General features: G+C 36.9%; 1 protein-coding gene across 2 annotated transcripts; it reads right to left on the reverse strand.

Annotated features, from left to right (window-relative positions):
- Positions 1 to 1,047: 1,047 nt before the first annotated feature.
- On the reverse strand, positions 1,048 to 24,914 carry PEX1 (peroxisomal biogenesis factor 1). Of its 2 annotated transcripts, none has more exons than XM_085050710.1 (24): positions 24,722 to 24,914; positions 22,567 to 22,710; positions 21,282 to 21,365; positions 20,931 to 21,045; positions 20,070 to 20,842; positions 18,487 to 18,606; positions 17,557 to 17,680; positions 17,196 to 17,305; positions 15,797 to 15,897; positions 14,883 to 15,015; positions 14,103 to 14,199; positions 12,887 to 13,057; positions 11,466 to 11,620; positions 10,050 to 10,239; positions 9,693 to 9,859; positions 8,767 to 8,901; positions 8,101 to 8,165; positions 7,159 to 7,301; positions 6,978 to 7,081; positions 5,883 to 6,059; positions 4,096 to 4,326; positions 2,456 to 2,653; positions 1,984 to 2,114; positions 1,048 to 1,337 (listed from the first exon to the last, which is right to left on the reverse strand). In XM_085050710.1, the coding sequence occupies exons 1-24, from the start codon at positions 24,836 to 24,838 to the stop codon at positions 1,253 to 1,255; spliced, it is 3,870 nt and encodes a 1,289-aa protein (XP_084906836.1). In that variant the 5' UTR covers positions 24,839 to 24,914; the 3' UTR covers positions 1,048 to 1,252. The 2 variants fall into 2 exon arrangements, with proteins under 2 accessions (XP_084906836.1, XP_084906837.1); XM_085050711.1 differs by lacking the exon at positions 24,722 to 24,914 and adding an exon at positions 24,356 to 24,623.
- Between the last annotated feature and the right edge of the window lie 110 nt (positions 24,915 to 25,024).

The following is a 25,024-nucleotide window of genomic DNA, read 5'->3' on the forward strand; positions in this document are numbered from 1 at the left end:
TTCAGATTTAAGTATCAGTGCATTATGAGATTATCAGTACTAGCAAGGTTAAATAATCTCCATTTTTAATGAATTTGGTACAACCATTATCCAGACCTAAATTGAAGAACAGATGCTGCTGCTAATTTTGGCTAATCTGGATGCTTTTACCAAGCAGAAAGGATGTAATAAACCACAGTATTCTTTAAAAAATTTTGAAAAGGGCAGATCAAGAAGACCACCTTCTTATAGAGGCACTGGGTGTAGAAAAGAACCTTTGACTGAAAAATCATTAAGCCACTAGGTGAAAAAGTGAAAAGCTCTTATTGGTATCTGAAAAACTGCAGGCCATAATCAATGAAATTAACTGGGCTGAAGTTTCAAATGCAAGTATTTGAACTGAAGATAATATAATACTTCTTTGGGTTAGAGATTAAGATTATTTTGAAGTGGAAGCAAAATGCTGTGAAAGATGTTTCATGGGAAACATCTCCAGTTTTCTTTCCTGCCTTCTCCTCCTTTCCCCCTCCTTGTGTTAAGACCTGGTTATCTACGAATCAGCTGAGGAAGTGACAACTCTTTAACAATCTTCACAGAAGATAATAGTTGTGAATAATTTCAGGATGTAACATCAGAAAGCTTCCAAGCATCCAAAATGCTTTAACAGTCTCCAAGAAGAAAAAGTAGGGATAAGAAAGCACAGCTGTTGTGAAATGCATTTTGGTATTCTGATTAAAACACAGTGGCAGAAAACAAGATACAATTATCTTGGTCTGGTTTTTCCTGCTATAGCTGGAAAAGTATATTCTTGAAGTATTAGTCTAGTTGCCTATCAGTATACATATGACATACCACCCTCCTCTAAGTCCTCTAAAAGCCATTAGAGAAGGGTTTTACAGATTTTTTTAAAAACATATCCCCCATTAATATCACAGTTTATTTGAACAGATTCTATTTGTAGTGAGCAAACAGGGACAAGAAATAATTATCAGATTTTGGCAACTAAATTGATAAAAACCAAAATTTAAAAGTTTATACGATAAACAACTGGACAGAACATAACCAATGTTCTCTCAAAAAATTTAATATCAATCTAAAGGAAGACAATTTTCTTCAAAATAAAATGTGAAATAATTTTACAGCATGTAATTTTAAAAGAAACTTATCTTCAAGTGCTGCATTAATAAATCCATATGAATATAAATAATCTAATTTAATCACATATGTAATTTCCAGTAACAGTTTAGCAATTACAAGAAATAGTTACAAGTTACTAAGCTAGAGTCATTTTTTGTCCTGGTCTGAATGTTGAGCCAATCTGTACTTTCCTCTTCTTGGGATTTTGAAAATTATCATACCTGGAAACAAAAAAAGACATTAGCAAATTCTTATGAAATGCGTTTTTTGTGTCTGCCTCTTCAGATGCATATTAATGCACCACAGAACTACAGATGTTTAAGTGTATTTTTTTTGGAAATGAAGAATGCCCTTCTCCTCAGACCTGGGGACCTGGAGAAGTTTTCACCCACCCTGCTTCCTTTTTTCTGGCCCAGCTTTTTGATTTCCAAGTCCAAGGAGACACATTCTCCTTTTCAGTAAGTTTATTCTTCTACAGATCATTGCCTTTCCCAAACATGGCAGCTACAAACACCACTATAAAGGGTCAAACTCCAGCAATTTGAAAATACAAATTGCTACTACTAAGTGCGAGCAGGAAGGACCTAGCTCTGAAAGTTAAAGAGCCTTTTTGTACTAGCTGTTAACATAATACAAGGGGTTCTGGTCTATTATTCCTAGGTCCTACATGAGTAAGAAGACAATTCCTTGGTAAAATAGTTTCCCACTATGTAACTTTGTATTTCTTAAAAAACTGCTGTCGAAGCAGACTGGCTATCTGCTGCCAGTCCCCACATTTATTCAAAACTATTGTGTTTCTGATGTATAAGGAATGTGACAAGACCAAATCTCCACTGAATCCAAAATTACAAAAAAAAAAATACTTACAGTTCAGTAAAATGCTTCCAGTCCTCCTGACTAATGGATGGTCTCATACCCTGAAGAGCAGTCATCAGATGAGACTGGGTAATAGTTAAAGTGGTCTTGGGAAGCGCTGATTGATTAAGGGTGCTGTCCTCCTTGAAAAGAGAGCCATGGACAGACCATGAAAAATTTCTATAGAAACACAGTGCCATCAATATCATTAGCTATGGAACCTCCTCATTGCATATACAGCCAAATGTATTATAAATACAGCCAAAACTTCCCCCTTTCCATATTAATAAGTAATAGAAATAACTGTTTAGTTATATGAATACTAACATCTGGCTTATTTTCCCCAAACTAAGTATCACTTATCTTTGCTATTTTTGTTACATAATATTTAATATTACTGCAGAAATTTTTAATTGAAATACCAAGAAGTGTGGGAAAACAACAGAGAAGTGTTACAACTAAATAATTTTTAAAAGTGCCATACTCCATTCTTGCTTCTGTAATTGGCCTTAGTAGCATTGATTTCAGTCCTCAGGTGCTCTGCTTGCTGCTCCTGGTTCTCCAGGGAGCCTTCTTGAGAAGCTGCTCTAAGCATTGTAGGTTGTGAGGACGCAGCATCTCTCTGAGAAACGCTGGTAAAGTCGTAACTTATGGAGTTTGGACCGGACAAACACAAAGAGCTCTAAATTGATCACAAAGAGAAATACATTAACTCATTTTGGATTCAAAAAGAGCAACTCCATCATTAGGCATTAGCCTACAATTCAACGTAAGCTTGCCTCCACTGCCAAAAAGAATACCTTCTCTTTAAAATATATTATATACGTAATTTTTTGAACAGGAAGATTTAGGTTAATATGCCAAGGTGTTTGGGTGAAAGGACCAATTTGAAAATGAAGTGTTTCATGTCTGAAAAATACATAAGTATTTTTGTAATGGCCCATCTCAAAAAGAACAAAGGTGTGCTTAGTTCATTACTTTAATTACTTATGAAAATCAGTGCTTCTGAAATCTGGGCAAGTTTATGTAGTTAGCTTTGGAATTTAAATACTCATCACCTCCAGATTCACTGTGCACTTGATAAAACATCACCTTTTAAATTCAACAACAACAAAGTCCCTGTAGAATCTTTGCTGAAGAATTTTCACAGTCAGAGGAAAACTAAGTCTCTAAAGATATACTATCATCCATAATGCAGGATAAAATATACCAAAGCACCTTAGCAGTCAGTAATTATTTCTCCAATGTCAAGGCAAGTTATTTTTGATAACTCTTGTCAAGGTAAGTTATTTCGGACTTTAAGAATCAATGCAAGACAGTTTTGAAAACAGGAGTCTAAGAACTTGGATTACTACTTGTAGTAACAGTTCTACAACAAATTTTGAAAATTAATTTCCCACAGATCACACACAAACTCTGAAATTATCTGTTCACTGTAAGGAGCTCAGAGACAGCTCTCTGTCAGCCAAGAGAGAGGAGCTGATCACTGTGCAGGTGCTGGGCAGCCAACCTGCACATCCCTACCTGCAAACTGGCCAGAGAATATGCTGCTTTCTGTGCAAAATGATACTTCATCCGGAATTCTTAAAGACCATGATGGAAGTTAAGGCTTAGTTTTGTTCTTTACACAATTCCATGGTCTGATTATTCTTTTAATACACAATTTATTGGAAATTGAAGAAGGTTCATTGATTCTTGAGACTGAAACTTAATTCTTGAAAGCTGGATGGTCATTCTTTAGTAATAAAACTAAGTTAAAGAAAAAAACCAAACAAACCACCAAAAAGTCAAAAATTTCTTTAGTGTTAAACTTTGGAAGGGAACAAGCCATTTGACCGATTTGACTAATATGAATGCAATTAGCTTAATTATAAGGTATTAAGCAGTATTCTGGGATTTTGCTTTTAAAGTCCTGCAAGGTTGCTGAGAAGTCCATATTGTATTCTCACAGATCATGTCCTTCCATCCCCTTCCCCACTGTGGACTACTAAATGTAATCTGAAGACAGTTTGAAGGTCAAAGCAGACAAAATTGTATTTACAAACTGAACCAGGCAAATGGTATGTTTTTTTTCTGCTTCTCAACTAATAATATTTAGAAAATTCAAAACATTGAGTAATTTACCAGTTCTGAAGGAGTTCCATTTCCCAGTTCTGACTCATAAGAGCTTCCAAAATAAAGACGATACATGTTGGACCTTGGATCTTCAGGAAGCAAGTCAGACATGTCTAAAGAAATGAGAGATTGCTCGAGCCCTGCTTCTCCATCTATTGCTGAATCATCTGAGCCACTGCTGTGGTTTAGAAAAACCATGGAAGAGAGACTGAAGTCACTATCAGAACTAGATCCAAAATCCTGTAACAGAGAACAATACATTACAAGAGTTAACTCCTAAAAAACTACAATCTGAATTACATGAAAAGATTTAATACACAGTGCAAATGAGAATATCAATTTACATTTGACTCTAGCAATAATCTTTCTTTAGGAATATACTTCCAAATATTTTGCCAAGAAAATCCAATACCTTTAAGCAGAACATTCTGTCTTTCATGCTAGAAAAATAATTTCAGGAGATAATTTTAAGGTTTTATTGTTTCCACTGTCTCACATGCTCAGCAACTTCAAGTGTTGGGAAACTTCATGTATGTTTTGTGTTGAACTGTACCACTTCTATCTCAACCTTACCATCCAAACAAATTAGTATCTTGCATAAAATGCTCTAGGGAGATTGAAGTGAGTCTGCTTTTATGGTGCCTAATTGCTGTACTCATTTTTAGTCATAGCCAACACATTTTAAATGCTGATGTGGAAATGAGAATTGTTGCTTTAGACTGGCATCTGCAAACCTCTTTCATTGTACACCATTATCCATCAAAAATTTCTGAGCACACTCTACCAAGTATATGCATATTTGTCAGTTATATACATGTACCATTGAAGTTCTCATATTTTCCTCCTGCAGATCGTTGGACTGCCTTGTGCTCTCTCTGGGGTGTGCACATACCACCCTGGAAACTACTGCTTCAGACAACAACCTCCTCCTATGATGGATAATCATGAGACAGCAACTACTTACTGATGCTACAAGTGTACGGAGTGTTAGGGAAGCCATGCTGGAGATCCCTCTCAATACTAAAAGTTGCATCCTGAGACCCCAATGCCTTGTTAACAGCTGGGGCAAAAAGAATTCAAGAGGTCTCCTTGATTTTGCACCCCTGACCCAACCCCTTCCTTTGGCCTCCAAGCAGTGAAGCCATACCTAACCCTTTCCAGGTAGAACCAGAGGACAAGCATTAAAAATGTGAAAAGAGGTGGCTGAACAGAGGCTAAAAGAGGAGGGATCTGTCAGTCACACGAGGGGTACAAAGCAAGGGTGGGCTCCTGTACTTTGGAAGTTCAGGTTCTAGCTGGTGCCTGGAAGATGAGCCAGAGCTACCCATTTCAGGTATTGCCATCCTCTCGCCACTTCTCTCCCGACCTCAATCAAACAATCTGTTGGAACAACTCCCCATCACCCACCAATTTCTTATTTCCTCCATCATTCAAAATGTGCCATCTCAAAACTGAATTTGCTATCTGCTCTTAAGAAACTCTGTGTGGGATCCCTCCTATCAATCTGTTAGTTGTTCCTTACAACTGTGGTAAACACATTTAGGCTTATATAAATCTATTTAACAATAAACACCTATCATGAAGTGAGAAAAATCACGTGTTTAAGAAGTATTCAAACCAATTTGTTACATTATTCTTGTATTTTCCTGCACACATATTAAAAAGTTAATCCTCTGTATAAAAATATAAGAAAACAAAATTTTGCTAAAAAAAATCCCATAGATACAATTAACTCTTTCAAACATATCAACATAAAAATAAAGAAGAGAGACTTCTTTTATATCAGTTTTATTTACCTGTGTTAAGTTTAAATTTAAATTAGTATGGATTGCCTCTAATTGGGCATTGTATAATAAAGCTTTTAGGTCAGCCCCTGTGAACTGTTCTGTTTTTGCTGCCAAATCCTGAAAGTCCACATCATTTGCCAAGGACAGGGAATGACTGAGAGCTTTTAAGATTTCACAGCGTGAATTCTGTAAAAAAGGAAAAAAATAAAGTCAGTAAAGCAACCTGTTATTTTCCTTGTCCTGTCTGCTAGATGGTGCTTTGGCCCTGTCACCAGCCACTTCCTCTCTGAGGGAGGAAGGTTCTTTTTTCAAGAAGATACTAACCCCCAAATACTAGAAAAGTACTACCCTAACCAAATGCAGTATACAAAGACTATATTTCTCTAATATATCCAGTCAATATCTGGGATTTTTATATATGAAATACATAAAAATATGAAGGTGAGCTCTGCTCCTCGTATGGCACTTTGTAAAGTGATGTGTGATGGAAGTGAACAACTTCTGTTTACCTGAATGATCTTACTCTAAACCAGAAGTTTAAAATAGAAAAAAAAAAGGAAGGAAAAGAGAGTATATCTATGCTTTTAAGGATAGAGCAGGATCATCATATGTGTTTTAGAGTGAAATGATGTGGTATTTGTTAATTGTGTGAACTAATCTGAAAATGAACACTGCTAATATCTTCTCATAAAATGGGGAATCAAAGACACATTGTATAGCCTCAAAGCACTGGCTATGGTGTAAGCAAATGGCATATCCACTGGAGTCATAGTTTGAAGATGGAGAACATTATACACACTACACTGCATCCAATCTTTCTGCAGATTAGTTTCCTGTTTTGATTTAATTTTTTCTTAAATCAGCTAGATCCACAGGATATGACTTGATCCTGAAGACTGTGGTAAACAGCCTTTTCTTTCCCCAGTTTTATGCTAACACACTGACATTAAAATCAGTGATTTTATACTGTTGTATAATTGGAGCTGGGCAATCAAGTCCACCTTTTCCAGGTTTGAAATGCCACTATACATAAAGACAAGGAGAATAAAGCCCATTAGTTTGACTTTATCCTTGCCTCTCATGTGAAATTATTTGTATCCTCACCTGATCAGGAGGTGGGCAGTACACGCATTTATCCAGTCGACCTGGCCTTAACAAAGCAGGGTCAATCAGATCTGGGCGACTGGTAGCAGCTAGCACATAAACCCCTTAGGAAAATGCAGAAAAATGCCATTAACATCTGCTGAACTTCTGCATAAAAAGGAGCATACAGGTGAATTGGTACCTTGCAAGCCTTCCACACCATCTAACTGAGTCAACAGCTGGTTAACCACTCGGTCAGTAACTCCTGTGTTGTCGTGACCTCGGCGAGGAGCAATAGAATCAAACTCATCAAAGAAAACAATACAAGGCTTAGCTGCCTGAGCTCTAAAGGGAAAAAAAAAGCAATACTTATAGTCTGTTTAAGTTTCATTCATATACAGAATTGCTTAAAAATATTAAAGGTTCAGAGAACAATTGTATTTAATGACAGAATAGAAAAATCTGTTTTCTGTAGAATTTAAGAGGTTCTGAAACACTGGATTGCAATAGAGTCACTGCTCATTTTTACGACATACTTTGCACTCACTTTATCATTTCTAAGTGCTCAACTGTCATATTAATATACATGAAAGGTCTAAAATCCAATCACTGCAGGTGAGTTCTTGGCTTATATACACCTAACAAAAAGACTGCCTACATGATAAGATGAGAAGCAAAGGCTATGTAGGATATGTTGACATTAGTGAGCATTGAGGGCCAGTAAGAGCAGATTTGTGAAAAAGAACTACTGGCATTGAGGACCTCAATACCAAGTCTATATGACCCTATGTATTGAGTGTGCATTACTACTTGGAGTGCAGTCAACTGTCTTCTGGAATCATCTGGAGGAATTCGGGATGTGTTTTCCACGACAGTTCTGTGATGTGAACCAATGTGCTGTAGCTGAAGAGAACTGGGAGTTCAGTTCCAAAAGCACACTACGGACTGGAGCCAAAATGTGCAGTTCTTAAACAATGATGGCCAGGTTGAACCTAGCAAGACACACACATCAGCACAAGTGGTTATTTCAGATGCTTTTATGATCTGATGCCGTATCTCTCCTCAGATATTTCTTTATTTTTTTTCCTTTGTGCTTCAACCAATAAAACTAGTTGATAACAATACATATCTTTACAAACCAAACCTGTTAAAGATATCTCGAACTGCTTGTTCGCTTGCTCCAATGTATTTGCTGAGGAGCTCTGGACCCTAAAAAGATATGATCAGAAAAGAACACTTATGACATATTTCTTAGCTTTAATGTGTAATTTAATATCAGCATATACTCTGTGTACTAGACTGAATTTTCTTGCAACCAAGACTGGCATCTCTGAACAGAAGAGCCAAGGGGTCTAGATAAGCCAGAAGAATTTTTCAAGCATTCCAACTTGTGTAAAAGTAATCAGTTTAATTTTCCTTCTTCCACAACAGAACATGTGTTACAGTATCACAAGGCAAAGGTTTACACTGTATTTTAAAAATGTTTAAAATATATTGCTCAATTTCATTGTTCAGTGGAATCAAAATCTGGGGTCTTTTTACAAAAAAAAAAAAAAAAAAGAGAAACTAAGAACAACTAATCAAATTTTTTAATTCTGCCTAATGAATAAGTACGCAAAAACCTCTCAGTAATAAAACTGTGAAGTTCCAGAAATAAGATATCCAGAGGGTTATCCACAGACAAGCAAAATTTTAAACATGAATTTCTTACTTTAGTATTTTGCCCTCACAAGCATATAGTTTCAGGTACGATGTAAGGCTATTTAATTCGGTTAATAAAATGAATCAATTAATCTTAAAATCTTGCTACCTTGATGCTGATGAAATTCATCCCACTCTCTCTTGCAACCACTCCTGCCAACAGTGTTTTTCCTGTTCCAGGTGCTCCATACAGCAAAACTCCTGATCTTTGTCGTATGGGCAGGTTTGCAAATAATTCTGGATACTGGAAAAGAGTTTTGATATATTCTAAAATAAGTAAGCGTTCTGTAATGTACTGTTACCTCACTGACTAGTGAAGATTTTTGTCTGAACAGAATGCATCTAATTTATAACATCACCAATATTATCTCAACAGCTTATCTGGACTGTTTTTAGTTTACCTGGGGCTGAACTAGCTGCCTAGGTTTAATAGGTACCCAAAATACAAACAAGTGGGATTTTCTACCAAGAGGAAACAGGACAGATTAGGGATAGACTACAGCTGTATATCGTCCATACTGGCAGTTCTAAATTCCTGTTTTAATCACTGAATGACATGATCTAATATACTCTTCAGTCATTTCTCTGAAGACTCAATGCTCAATGGTTCATCTCAGTGTTCAAGTTTTAAGCAAGGCAGAAAGGCCAAAGTAAAATAGAGAGAGACTGATGGATTGGCATTCATCCAAAAGAAAACACTCCTCTAGCAAAAGCACTGCAGAAGACAGCTGCAAATGTTGTCTCTGCAGAGTCTAATCACAAGCCCTGCAACCGAGTGTGGCAATACTCCAGTATTGTACAGCAACACTTATCTGTAGTAAAGCTCAGCCATTGCCTTCTGTATTTGAAACAGAAAGGGAAGGAGAAAGAGTTTTCCAGTAGCTGAAGAGAGCTGAAGATTGGAAAGCTACAAAAGTAGCTTAAAATCATGCCTGTCAGTTTTCTATCAAATACTGTGCCACACCTTAAAACATAATTCTTCCCTATTAACATTTTGTACAAAATTCAAGTAACTAATTTAAAAGAACTTAGTACCTTGGCAGGTAACATGATGGTATCCCTGAGCATTTGTTTCACATCTTTTAAGCCACCAATCCTGTCCCAGCCAATGTCTTTAGGTTTATGAAGGTTGACATTTCTCAGAGCTAATGGAGTAAAATCTTTTAGAGCCTTCTGAAAATCCACAGTTGACAGGTTCAAATCTGCTTAAAAAAAAAATCCTGAAAAAACCCAAATGCACAGACTGCCAGTAACGAATTCCTAACAATGCGTAACAATTAAATAAATTTTAAATATAAAATACCAAAACTGGGAGTTTATTTCTGTATTATTCCAGCAGTTCTGGATAACAGAACTAAGACTATGAAATAAGAGATTTTGTTGTCAACATACCACCATTATCCAATGCATTCCGGTTAGAAGCACAGGTATGAATGGCACGATCAACCAGCATAGTAAAATCTCTAGCAACAAATCCTTCTGTTTCCTTTGCAATACATTGGAGGTCAAGATCAGAGAAGTCCTTTGGATCAGAATTCAATTTCTTCTTCATTATGGAATACAGCATTTCACATCTTTGCTTCTGAAAAACAGAATTGTGCAGCAAGTGTGTACTGAGTTTACTATTTATATGGAATTCTGGAATTCAAAGAGTAAATAGGTATGACTTACTAAGATTTCCTTAAATATTTGCATAACACCAAACCTTTAAATGACAAAACCTAAGCAATAAAGACAAATGCTAGTTCTTCAGGTGCATGTCAATAAATTCACCAGATTTATAACTTAAATATTCACCTTACCAGAGCTACTTTAAATTCAACAATAATAATGAAACGCCCCTCCCTCCCCAAATTCTACTGTTTTACACCCAGTTTTTCTATTTCATGGGAAAAACCTTTCATTTTGTCAATATGACTAGAGAATATGTCTGAGATGAAATATATTGCACCAGATAAAAACATTTCAGATAATTTGGTATCTTTTGGGATCTTGACTTTTCCAATCTCATCCTTATTTGAGTATTAGTATTAAAAACAATAAAAGGAGACTTGCAGGAAGTGGGAGAAAGTTAAACTGCATCTAACACAGCATCCCCTTCTCAGTGGCTTTTAATTGCTGGCCTGTGACTGAAGACATGCAGACAGGAACAACTCTTATTAAATACAAATGAGTCATTAGGGAATGAAGGTTTCAAAGTATCTGCTTTCTCCTGCACAGAAGTTAACACTGCTCATCCTTCTCTCTATCCATTTTTCTTTTCACACTGGACTATGTTCAAAAGTAAAGGGGTAATATTAATATAGGAAACAAACCTAAAACTTTCACATGAAATTAACATTTAAATGTTAATAACATTTTTAAAATACACACTCTAGGGACACACTTACTTCCCTGAGCTGTGAAAAAACATATGTTTAATTTCATTTATCTAACTTGATGACTTGCATGAATTTATAAAGCAGCTCCTTTAGCATCCTCTCACAGGTAAAAGGAGATGTGTATATCTCACCTGTGTTAGACAACCTGACTTGTTTTATGTTGAACTGAAATGTCCTCCGAATACAGCATTCTCTTACCACTGAAGAGTGGAGCCAGTTGGGAGTTTTCACTGGATTACTTTTTTTTTTTTTTTAACTTTATAATAATAATAAGATATAAGTTCTGAGGTATTTAAGTACCTCAGAAAGAACTTCTAAGATTTTCTCATCTTTGGGTGTAACCTATTATTTCTGCAGCTGTTCCAGCATCATATTTGAGGCTGCTGGGAAGGCAAACAACATTTCAATCATTTTTATTTGAATTTACCTGATCTGGAGATCGGATACATTTGAAGCACTGAAATACGTGAGTTCCTTGTGCTGAAACCAGGGAAGGATGAAGGGAATGTTCAGACTGACTTGTGGCAATTAATGCAATCAAACTCCCCATGGAAACAACTTCTTTCATCAGATCTTTCAAAACTAAACACAGAAGATATTGCTGCATGAATTGCAAAATAACAAAAATAACCCTAACCCTGGAGAGCAGCATTAGTGAACACAAAATGTAACAGCTTTATAATAGATTATTCCCACTTTTACAATTTTTTTAAAACTAGGAAAAAAAAAAGGTATAGTGAGAAGGACCACACATTCCATTAAGAAAATGCCATCAGAAGTGGTTTTTAAAACCTGATTTTGTAACATCACTAATGGTATCTACTTTTGTGTGCTATTACTCTCTCCATGCAAATAAAAAAGGAAAAGTTCTAAGAATAAAAACAAATCTTAAGCCTAGAAAATAAGTGCTCTAGGAAAAAAAAAATACACAAAAGTAAAAAATTAAGGATGCAATGTAGATCTTCAAGAAATAGTCTTTAAAACTCTAAAGCTCTGCCATATTTATTATACCTTTAAATAATAGTAATAAGAAATCCAAACAATTCTGCATCTAAATTAAGAGCACATTTTTAAGAGAGAAATTATAGTAAGATTTTCTGAACTTCAAAAGCAATTCAGAAAAAATTATGCCAACTCCCTCAAACTAAGCTAAGAAATGGAGAGTACTTTTGCTATGGCTTTATTAATCTTGATCATTTAGATTTAATTTTAATTTGCAATTTATCACAGCCTAGACTTTCAGGAATAAAAGGGAACCATATACACAGTGTAAAACTACAACTTATCATCTTATTTTTAACATTTGTGAACTATTACATTGTAAAGGAAAACGGAAGTTCTACAATGTGTACCAAGTTGGATGATAAAGAAATTGGTACTTATCTAAAAGAAGTTGGTTCTAAATATCAGTAAGTTATCAAATTGATGTATCATTGTAATTATAAATAATTACAGAAAACAAAAAATCAATTTATCAGTAATTATCAGTTAAAGATTCATCTGCAGTTTGTAATCAATTGCAACGTATTTGAGTGTATGAACAATATAATGAACAAAAAAGGATGGAGAAGCCTCAAGCACTGGCAGTGGTACTGACAGCAGGCAGTACCAGCAGCAGCAGCGCTGGAAGTACACTGTCAAGGACTACTCCAAGATCCAGAGTGGGTTATTTTGATTCATCTAGTGGTCCACAAATGCCTACATACCATAATTTGTGAACCTCTGCCTGAATGGTCCAGAGGCAATAATGATACAGACAGAAATGTTCAGGTAAGACAATACAACTCAGGTGCAAGAAATTCTAAGTTGCATTATATTTTTATCCAGACACAGGTAGCACAATATTACCATAAGCAAGTCTGTTGCTTTGAACAGTTTCAGGGCTGTTCTCATGCTCTGGTGTAGAAGGTACTCCAACAATGTGATCAAGATCATCCATCAAAAGAATAGATGGTTGTCTCCACGCTGCCTCTAAAAAAGCTTCTTCCACATTTTTCCTTATGTTTACCAATCTTTTTCCTAAAACAAAATACTATTAGAATGATAGAAAATATCAGGAAAAAAATCAGACTGACTACATCTTGCTCACCATGTTTTGATTTGTCTGTCCACATCTATAAATCCAGATACCAAGATTAAACCAGAGTCAACAATCAGTAGAGTCCACATCTTCAGTCAAAAAAGTTCTAGAAGGTTCCACATATTCTAAACCATCTTACACTAAACACTACAGAAGCCCACAAGCCTGATTTCCAGACAGGTAAAACCAGAGAAGTATCAGCAGCACTCTAAAATAGCTGCTAAAGAGCCCTGCAATCTGAAGAATTTTCCAGGGCAAAAGACCTACCTCATTATCAATCTTTCCCCTTTTCTCTGGTACAAGGAGCTCCAGCTTAAGCAGTGAATTAAGCAAAAAGAATATAGCAAAAAGAATACAGAGGCAATATAAGGGCTCTGTATGACAACAGTTGAATATTAGAAAAGCCAGTAAAATGCAAGAGCAGAAAAAAGCCTATTTCATTCTCCTCCATCTTTGCACAAAATACTTGTTTTGAACTCACAAAACCTGAAGAGTCATCTCATCATCTATAATCACAAGTGTTAGAGGCCTATTGCCAAATACACTAGGTTAGTAAATATGCCACCATAGATATCAGGTTTCAGTTGGTTGTTTGACCCTTCTTTGGTGCCTATGTCATCCTTTCACGGAGTACAGGTATGCTTTAATACTTATGGATTTTGTTACGAAAATATTTGTTTCAGCTAGCACAGCTGAAAAAACACACAGATCAACTTTTGCAACTTCTTCCTACTTTGCAACAATTAGAAACAAGCATGGCAAATAGGGTTTGAATTTGGCGGTGGCATGTGAGACACAAACTGATAGAAATGTGAAATAAATTTACAGCAGCTGTATTCTCATCAGACTGTTAAAGATTCTTATTATGGGGCATCAAACATCCTTGCAAAAACAGCAAAAATACTAGAAAAATTAGTAACTTCATAACTGTGCCTTTTCATCATACAGCAAACACTGTAGATTAAAAAAAAACTATTATCATACCTCTTAAAGCTTTACAATCAATTACTTCTACATGAGCATCCAGTCTAAAGAAAGCTTCTTTGCAGATGGCCTTTGCTAATGTTGACTTTCCGGTTCCCTACAAAAATAAATGTGAGCTAAATTAAATTGATAGAACCAATTCCTTGTGTTTCTGTGGTTTTGTCACAGTATGCACCAGTCAACAAGCTGGGGAAACCATACACACACTGAGTTTATTCCTCGCTAAAAGTATAGATGTATTCTGCCTCTGTATCACTTGGTAGGGAAAAAGCCCTAGAGTGAAACAAAAATAAATTCAGAGTGGGTACATCCAGAACAGTGTTCTGATTCCACTGAGCTCAGTGTTAAGACATCTGCTAGGTTCAGTGATGTAGGGTATTAAATGGATCACTGTAAGAGGCAACAGGAAAATAACAGTACCAACTCCACTGTCATTTTATTTTAGAACACAAGAGAAAATATATGCTTATTTTCATTAAAATACTTCAAAAACAAGAGGTGTTTATCATAATATAAACACAAGGTAGATTAATCCCCTACTGAAATTGCACTGGTAGCAATCTTTAAAACGCACATATATATATATATGTGCATGTGTGTGTGTGTGTGTGTGTGATAATGTTTTACTGAATGACCTCTGTTCCATTAACTGCTCTTTCATTTCAGCTTGTTCTTTATTCTTTGGAACTTGCATAGTATCAAAGAAAACTAACACCAACCACTTTGTAACTATGGGAAGCAATACGCAAGGGTTCGCAAGGTGAAAGCAGAATTGTGTACCTTTCCTCCTGTGAGAAGCACCCCTCCACTTCGCAGTCCCACAGCAATGGCAGCCAGCTTTTGAGATAAAGGACGCCCCAGGAGACTGTGGCTTATGTGCTCAAATAAAGATGCTCCTAATTTGTCCACTCCTCTGTAGGGTAAAGGAAACATTAAATGGCCTAAGTAGCATCAGTGCACACTGTAGGCAGTCAAAGTTTGCACTATGGGGAAGTTAGAATGCTGACATTGTACTCCCAGTTACCTTTCCCAGCACTGACAGCACACTACCACAATACTCCAAGCCGCTCATGTGTCCTCTGCTTCATGTTGCTACACAGTACCACTGTTTTCCCTTGTACTGATGACTCCAGCACTCTGCTTTTCTCTCCTCAGCTGATGATTTGGATAAAACATTTAGGAAATACAGTTCTTTGAGATCCTTACTATTAAATGTAGTTGAACAAGTAAACAGGTTGAAGTTACTGCGCGACAAGGACTGGCAAACTACATACCTATCATAAATTTTGTTTTATTTGAGCACCTCAGCTAAAATCACCCCACTATCCCTTGCTGCTATGTAGAAGTCTGTTCATACTACTTAGAACAGCAAGAATTGCTAAACTGTCAGTATTTCTTCTAAAATTCAGTTCTGAGTTTCTAGTGTGAGGTGGTCTCAGTCCTGAGACCTTCCATCCTAGTGACAGACATGCCAAAATTTTCAGTATGTGAGTACCTTTAGACACATGACGTTTTCTATTCACTGCAGTAAGACCATTCAAGGACAAAATTAACCATCTGCATAAACGAAGCTGACAGAAGCCAAATTATGCAGAGTTTTGCTTCATTTACAAAAAATCTGCATTTCCACCAGTTATTTTTTTCTAATTCTCATTCCCATTCCCTCCCATGTTTTTTCTATTAAAATGCCTCACCCTAAATCGCTTAGTTTGTGGTACGGAAGGTTCTTGTCTCTATCAGGTATAGGTGGCTGGATGTCATCATCAGCTTTTCTACTTAGAGGACGTAAAAGAACCTACAACAAAGGAGAGTTAGCACTTTAAATTACATGTAACTACAGAAGAAGGATATGAAGTGACTAGCCACTTCTGGAATTGTGCAAAGAAAATGCTGCATGTATGCTTTGCTGATGTTTACTGTGTTTGAAAGAAAGGTACATTGGTGAAACGGAATAGATACAGCTACTTCCAAAACACATTCTAGTGTTGACAGTGATTTAATAACGTAAGATTAGATTCTGGGCCAAGTGCTGTTTATACCAGACTGTGCAGCCCACTGTCTCTTTCCCTACCTGCACCTTGTTCCTGTTCCTGTGCCCTCCCTGTTGTGCTGGCAGGAGAGGTCATGAGGCAGAATAGTGAAACAGGTCAGGTACCTGACTGAGAGAAAAGTAACTTGACAAAACATCTGGCATGAATTTTTCACTCTTGCTCACCATGGAGCTAGTATGGAAAGCTGGCCATGCAAACAGGGGTTACAGAGGTCCACAGGTAAGAACAGGCTAGTAGGAGATGTTGACACTGCTATTAAGAAATGCATTTTGCTCTTTAATCTTAGTACCAGTCATTAGAACAATTTCTAGAAGCCTTCTTGTACTTTACCACTAGTAAAAGGAAGCTCTTTTATTTTAACGGCAATTCAAATTTTTGAGGACAAATTGTATTCTGAACAGCCCAAAGATACTTAATTGCCCACAAAAATTTCATTATGTGTTTAAAAACAAAAAAAGCATTATCCCATCCTATAACCATACCCTGAAGTAATGGGCACTGGTTCAACCAGAATTACTAATGGAAGCATTAATCCTTATATTGAATAGAAATCTTTTTTCTCCTGAGAAATGACATATGGAAGAAACAGAAGGCACAGAAATTGTATCAGAGCAAAGCCAGGGTGAGTGTGATAGGTTTGAACGGGGAATATGTCTCATCTTTGACAGAGAAAGTTACTGTTCCTGCCAGATACACTCAGAAGCGATGCAGTTACCAAAGGGAAGAACAACTCTAACCATGATACAGATACAAGTAAGTATAAGGATGCTCAAACTTGGACAGTACTGACTTTCCTCTCTTCTGATTTTTCTGAGAGTTTGATGTGGACTATGAAACCCAGTGACAAGCATGGCATGCCTGGAATCTCAGCAGGGCCTCAAGCTACAACATAACATAAAGGATTGCAGATATAATTTAATGAATAGACTGACATTATTTACTGTAAAAGGGAAATTGAAATATATTATATGCAAAATGTAATATATTTTAAACAAGTATAACAATTTAAATTACTTGATACCTGATACTATGTGATATTTACTTGTATATTTGTCTTTTGCAGCAAACTGGGACTCAGTATAAAAACATTCTCAGACTTATTTTCTTCAGTGTGCATGGGATGCGCTGCACTAAGGCCAAACTCCTCTATTCCTGTAAAAACACAATGAACAACTATTAAAATTCCAAATAAATTCAGTTTGCATTCCTCACAAGAGAAAATAGATTAGAATATTACTACAATATAATCCAAAATGAAAGAATAAAAAAGGTTAATCATTAATAAAGGTAACACAAGCTTACACTTTCAGTATAAAGAGGTATCAGTTATGTTAAAGGCTGTATAAAGAAACGGTATACTGGCTAAGTAAATTCCACAGTAGACAGGACAGTATTATCCTTGCCTTCTTTAACAGACAGATGTATATTGTCAGTGCTTGTCATTATCCACGGGTGATCATCAGTAGTGGAATCCCGAAGCCAAGAACTGAAAGCACATTTAACATCATCTTCATGTATATCTTCATGCTAAATAGGGAAAAGGAAAGAGGTAAATAAAACAAAACTAGGTGTTAATAACCAAAAATGTTTTCTTCCTATGCATGAGGCATTTGTTTCTCTTAGGGCAGCAGAGAGATGTAAGATGTAATATTTGCTAGGTTTGAGCCCATATTAATGTACTTAAAATGGTCTAATGCAAAATTATTATCGATTATTGTTGCTATTTTGACAGTGACTCTTTATACCTGAGACATAATTTAACAAAAAATGTGTAGTTTCTCTACCAATGCCATTTCTCCTTCATGTTAACATCAGAAATTCTCACAATTTGATAATAATGGAAAACCCTATGATTTTAAAAGGTGCTATATCTTTTAATAGCTTCAGGAAACAAGAAGTCAAAATCCTGAAGTTCAATTTTCTCCACCCTCTGTGACATCTTCTGTTCCTTTACACAGAAAATTGTTACAATTAGCATTATGTTAATTAGCATTAACATTGTAACTTAGTTATCTAGCAAGAGCAACCCAAAATTTAATGGGTGGATGTTTACAGTACATTAATCAAGATACAAATACCAGACAAGCTCTGTTTAAGTAGATCACAGAAACCTATAAACTTAAACTTACATAATAAAATGAAAAAAACAAGGAATTATAAAAAAAATAAATTCCTTTGGAATTATGTCCATAGCCAACAACAGACAATTTCCAAATCATCGCCTAACGAATTAAAACAAATAAACATACCCTCCCCCCTCCCCACTTTGACCAGAGCAACATTATCCGTTTTCCAATATATGAACAAATATGTGACCAAGAATATCAACTCACTAAGTTCTGTTTGGGATGCAGTGTAAGAGAAACAGGAATTTTAGGAACAGATTCAACTGACTTAATTCGGACTGTTGAATGTACTTCGATACGTAGTTTTTTTCTCAGACCATCTGGAATCTGAAATATTTAAAATAAAAGCAAAAAAAGGGAAGTACTAAAAAGCAAACTAGTTATAACATTCCATTTATAATACTACATCAATTTCTTCATCACTAATGGAACCTCTCTATTTGATCACTGATCAAGAGAATTAAGAAAAAATTTATAAAACTGACAGTGATATCCAAACCTTGCTCTTACACACACACTTCTAATTACCTTTCATCCTATTTGTGAAATTGCTCACTACAGCTAAACCTCTACTAACTTCTTTGAATAAAACCCAAAAGCTCCAAAATGAGGAATTAGGAGGAATTCTTAGCACATCGCAAGAGTGCTCTTAGGATAGGAGAAACACAACAATTTAATTTCATTTGCCGATTTAAATTAATTTCACATGGGTAGGTAAACATACAAAGGCCATTACAGAGACCAGAACTAAGCAGACCTGGAAGAGGTAGAGAGAAAATCCAGTCTCCCTAAACCATACTAGTCAGTTTACCCTTTTAAGGAAATTCATTTTCAATTAAGCTGTGATATTTTAAGCTTACACCAATTTGAAAACATCTCATAAATATTTATTAACTCTGATAGACTTTATGATTGCTGGCATACAGAAAATTATTACTTTTGTCAAAAGATTTTGTGGCAAATACCACTGCAGTGTCTTGCTCTCACTCTTAACAAAGCAATAATTGAATGGTGAGAAATGTACTATGTCAAAATAGTCTAATGGTGATTTGAAGGTTTTTTTGGTTTTTGTGGGGTTTTTTTGTGTGTGTGTGTGTGTGTGTGTTTTTGTTTTGTTTCTGTTTTGGTTTTTTTGTTTGTTTTGTTTTTGTTTTTGATGTCACATGTGCTTCCAGGAAGGAAAGAACATCATCAAGCAGCAGTTCTATCAGAACAGGCTGAAACATCAGTATCTCCATACCAGGATTTGTGCCACCTTGCAAAACGGCATACAAAAACTAAAATACAAGCTGGTTATTTAAAATTAATTTTTGAGATGTATTTTAAAGACAATATGAAACATCAGGTAGCACTATGATTCATGGCCCCATTACTTTACAGTTTGATGATCTCTAGGGTGCAAGGCACATTTCAAAGTGTTAACTGATGAAGAGTCTTATTATGCAGTACTGAATGCATGTAAATAGATACTTTTACTGTCTTGTTAATACAGTGGCTACCTACAGATTGTGAAGAAAGCATATACTGGCTTCAGAAACATTTTCCTCGCTTGGTGTAAAAATGCTAAGTGTGCAGAAAGCCAGAGTACATAGTACATCTTGCAGGATGATGGTAAGTAATGTAGCCAAGAACGAGTGCAAAGCATGGCTCTAGTAAACAGTATTTGATTCTAGTAAACTCCAGAGATTAACACAAAGCCCAAAACTGCACATTAAGTAGCCAGTTCCACCACTAACCAATAGAAAGTATTATAAAATAAAATGCCCAAAATACACTGTGCTCAAACTGACCCAAACTCTTCCAACATGCAGGACTTCCCCACTGTGGCCATACTCTATGACACTCTTTAGGTCTTCAAATCCATTCCAAACGATTTGAACAACAGATCCCTCACTGGATGCTTGACTGCTATTCGAATTCAAAGGATTTTTGTCTCGTGTACTAGTCAAATGATTTTGCTTTTCAAGTGGCAGATTTTGTTTTGCTTCTTGATGACGCTGTCTTGGGGAAAGCAGCTCATTTATTTTCCCATAAGATACTACAGGATTTGGATCCAAATCAATATATTCTAAATTCCACGGAAAAACATGAATAGCATTGCATTTCAGAAACGCATGAGTGGTGGATACATTCTGTACGCTGGGAGGCTGGGACTGACATACTCTAAAAATGGAATCCATGTGAATTAAGTTCAGCAGCTTGTCTTTGGAGGTGCTCATTTCATCGATATCACACGAAGTCTTTTGTTTCTGCTCAGATGTATTAGAGAAAATGTTCCCTATGAAATTCCATATATTTGGGAGAACACTTAAGCCAAACGTCACGTTTGCATCAGCCTTACTCTGTTCAAGGACTCCAGGCTTTAAGTAAGGTTGTTTGGCAAAAGGATCCTTTAATGTTTCTTCTTGCTCCATGTTATTTTTCACAAAATTTTTGAGCAGGATGTCACTTTCTGTGGAAGGTGTGCTGGTGATGTTCTCCTCAGGTCCGTGTGTTTTGGGACATACCAGAAGCTCTGTGCATGGCTCTAATCTCCCATATGGGGCTGCTGGCACAAGTGTACCTAAGTATGAACAAAAGATGCCAATAAATGCATCCACTCCTGCAAAACAGCTTCCTGGGGGTGCCCGAGAGCCTTCAGTGCTGCTTACCGATTCTGATGTAAACATGGGTGTGCTGTTCAACCCAGACAGGAAAGATGGCTCTTGGAAACACCACTCGAATCTGGTCGAGAAGATGTCTTTCAAGAGAGGAAGCGTGCAGCTCCTGGGGAAATGTGATACCATTATAAATTAAATACTGCACACATTTTTTACATTTGTTCGAAGAAAAAAACTTGTATGTTTCTTTCTAATATACATTTCTAAATATAAAATACAACCAAACTCCACCACATTTAGTATTTTCTTAGAGGCTGAAAAGAATGGGGCACTGAACTGCTTGAGTCAGAATCTCTGTCATCTGTAAGACAAGAACATGAACAACAGAAGGAGTTTTATTACCAGAATTTCCCAATCATCTGCTGTGAGTGGTTCCACTTCTACTTGCTGACAGGAGGACACGTGGGAACAGGGTTCAAGAAATACCTGGCAAAAGTAACACCAAAATATTTAACTTTTTTTTTTAAAAAATATAAAAGTTCCATCTTTATTTCAACTACATAACTGGCGTCTCCTTCATTATGTTTTCACTACTTGGAACACACATTTATTATGAAACACAGCAAATGTGTAACTCCTGAATCCGAAACAACAGCAAAACTACCTAATTAATAATATATTTATTAGATTGTACAGATGATTATTCCCAGGCAATAGCTAAACATAAAAGGTTTTCTTAGGTTTCCTCTGTAAATTGCTTTCCTATTGAAGTTTATTAATTGCTAGAACTAAAAAGGGTAGATACCTTGCTGCTCAACTACTAAATTGGAAATTACTGCAGACAGCACACAATTTCTAGCAAAGATATGTTTAAAAAAGTAAACAAGGTAAGATAATACACTGCTCTGGGTCACATTTGTTGATGCCTTCTATTATGCTGAACAAAATTTTGCACTTGAGAGAATAGACATATATGAATATACTACACAATAACACCATGTAAAGCAATACTTTTCTATTCTTGTTTGTTTAAATCTCTACCTATTAATAGAAAAAAAAATCATTCAATTTGGAGATTTTAATAGTCCCATGTCAGAAAAGTCTGTGTGTCTCTTGGGCATCTCTGCAATTTCTGCCCAATGAAATAGTTGTTTATGAGAAGTTTAACAGAGTGTTCAAGAGCAAGAGGTGACTATACAAGAGGTACATTTATATATATATATGTATGTAAGAGGTGAATACACATATTCCAAGAGAAAGGACACACAGGGACATACGGTGAAGGGGCAAATAAAGGGATGAAAATTTAAACTCCAAACAAGTTAAACAAGAATAGGCAGGAAGTCAATAGTTACTTTAAAACAAGCAAAATATTCCCATTCCCAAATTTCGCAATTGCTGAAAAGTGTATTTTCTTAAAATTAGTGTCACTGAAGATAGTTGCCCCAGCCTTGCAAAGACCTATCCACAAGCCTATCCTAACTAACATAGTTTAAGCATTGATTTAATGAACAAATCTTTTCATGTTTCAGACATTTAATGACAGTAAACTTTCCTCATGAGCAGATGTACATGAAGAAACTATCTAAATACACAAAAGAAGGTCATAGCTACCTTGTGAAGTGTCACCTTTCCACTTATATTCCAATACACTGTTTAAATAGGAAAAAAAGATAGTATTTCAAACCTGTTCTCCATCTGTGATGCCAAGTTTCTCTGCCAAATGTCTGTTAATCTCTGCAATATTTTCACCCTGGTGACTTCGATGCCTGATTTCCATCCAGCTCAAAAATACCGGCTGATGACCACAGGATACTTTCACAGCTTGGCCCTATGAGTTTCAAAGAAATGAAATAAATATAAAATATATAAAATAAATATAAAATAAAATATAAAATTAATATAAAATTAAATAAAATTAATATAAAGTAAGATGACTATCAGACAATCTAACCCATATTTGATTAGAGAGAGCAAAGGAATTAAAGATATTATCTGGCTTTTACACCTTGTTTGCACAACTCTCAACACAGGAAGTGCACGTTGGTTTCAATTCTTAAACACCTTTTCATTTTTATGGACTATTTTTAAGTAAGGAAATTAATTATTTTTCTTTCTTTCTGCATTATAGGGTATCAAAAAGTATTTTACAGAAATGTGTAACTGCACATTTGTATTTCCCAAATGAGGAAAAGAAATAAACATATACTTTGATTCACAAAAATTACAACATTTCCGTGGTCTCCAAGAGTGCTTCTGTGACAAACTTAAAATAAGTCAAAAATCATATCAACTCAGACCAAAATGATATTATCAATCTGTTTCAGAACTGCTGAGGTATTTGGTTTTCAAACTAAAGAATCTCAGTATGTTCAGTCAGTTTCCACAAAGACGCTGTATCTTACATGGTATCATTCAACTGAAAATTTCTGTAGTTTTTTTAAAAGTTACCATTTTTATGAAAATCAAGTAGCCAAAACAATGTACACTGTGGATATACCACAGATTTACTTGTTAACATAGTGATGTTCTGCTCTTTCTCAACTGTATTCTAACAATTTCAAGCATTATTTTACCTTTTGGTAAACTCTGAAAACACTTTCAAAGAGTATCTGCAATGGTTCCAAGATCCTTTTATCACATGTAATAGTTAATTCCCTGTATTCCCATAGAAAAAGCATCACTCTGAGTGTCTAATCTTCACACAACATTGGGTTTTGTACAACATTTTGTCATTCACTTATGCAATGTCTTCTAAAATTAGATTCAGCTTTTGATTCCATTTATCCCCTTTTTAACATTTTTATTCATGAGATGAATGCAATACGCTATTTCTACCAGGTTTTCAGTGATTCTATCTTTTCATTTTGCAGCTCAGGTTAACCAAAAGGAGGAGTCCACCACAAGAAATTATATTCAGAATGACACTACAAGACTTCAAAGCAACTGCACTCCTTTCTCCTCTCTCTTGCCAGCAGATCTGTAGAACATTCAGAAACTGCAGCTGAAATGAAGCTTACATTTAATACTGCATTTCTTCCAAGTCCAACCTCCTTCTACTACCTCAACGACGGAAAAGCAGGTTTTACATGCCTGGATTGTTTCCTATTGTGAAATGTCCTTTTCGGCCTTGGGAAATCGGGAGGTTACCCACGCCGAGAGAGGCCTGCCCGGCCCAGAGGAGCTGTGCCAGGACTCCTGAGCTTTGCTCGCATCTTTCTCGGCTCATCCCTGCCACTTCCCACCCTGTTCTGCTGGCACTCTTATTTCTGCGCTGATGGCACAAGAGGCACAGAGTGTCTCTCCCCCCGTTCGCACGTGTGAAATGTTATTTACAATGTAAGCTGCACTCCCTGCAATGACCTCGCGTCCTCAGCAGGGCTCTGCGTGACGGGAGTCCCTTTCTGTAGCAGCACCTTTTAGTTATGTAGACGAAGAATGAGGACTCTGCATGGATTTACCACCTCACCTCCTACCTGAGTTATACATTTACACATAAACCGCTTAATACTGGCGGGTTACTGTGAAAACTGGTGTGAAATAGGGAGTGCTGAGAGAGACGCAGATGCCCAAAGTGCCAGACCACACTGGGGAATATAAATTCCGATTTCTCCCGCGTTTTATTAGGAATGGGTGACGACACTGGGCCCCGCAGGAGGAGAGGGAAGGAGGGGTTCCCCGATGTCTCCCCGCGCGGGGCTGCGGGAGGGCCGAGTCGTGAGGGAGGAGAGGAGGGCGCTGTGTCGCCATGGCAACGCGAGAGGGGGGGCTGCGCTCACGTAATCCTCCCTGCCTGTCCGAGGCGTCCCTCGCCCGGGCCGCGAGCGGCGCCGCCCCGGTACCTGCTGCAGGCGGAGGAGCGAGGCCAGCGCGGGCGGCAGGTGCAGGAAGCAGTCGCGGGTCCCGCTCAGGACGATGGTGGCGGCGGCGGCTCCGCCGGGGTCTCCACAGCCCCACATGGCCGCAGCCGCCGAGCCCCGCGCGCCCGCTCCGCCCGGGCACGGAGCTGCCTACCCGCGGCGGCTGCGGGGGGTAATTGACCCTGCCACCCCCGCAACAGTGGTACAACCCATTGCCGGCCAATGCGGGCGCGGCGTGTCCCCGCTGCCCGCCTCTGATTGGCTCCTGCGCCGTGGGCCGCGGCC

This window comes from Lichenostomus cassidix, chromosome 2 (assembly GCF_008360975.1).
Source record: "Lichenostomus cassidix isolate B80296 chromosome 2, HeHo_3.0, whole genome shotgun sequence".
In the NCBI taxonomy this organism is placed as follows: domain Eukaryota; kingdom Metazoa; phylum Chordata; class Aves; order Passeriformes; family Meliphagidae; genus Lichenostomus; species Lichenostomus cassidix.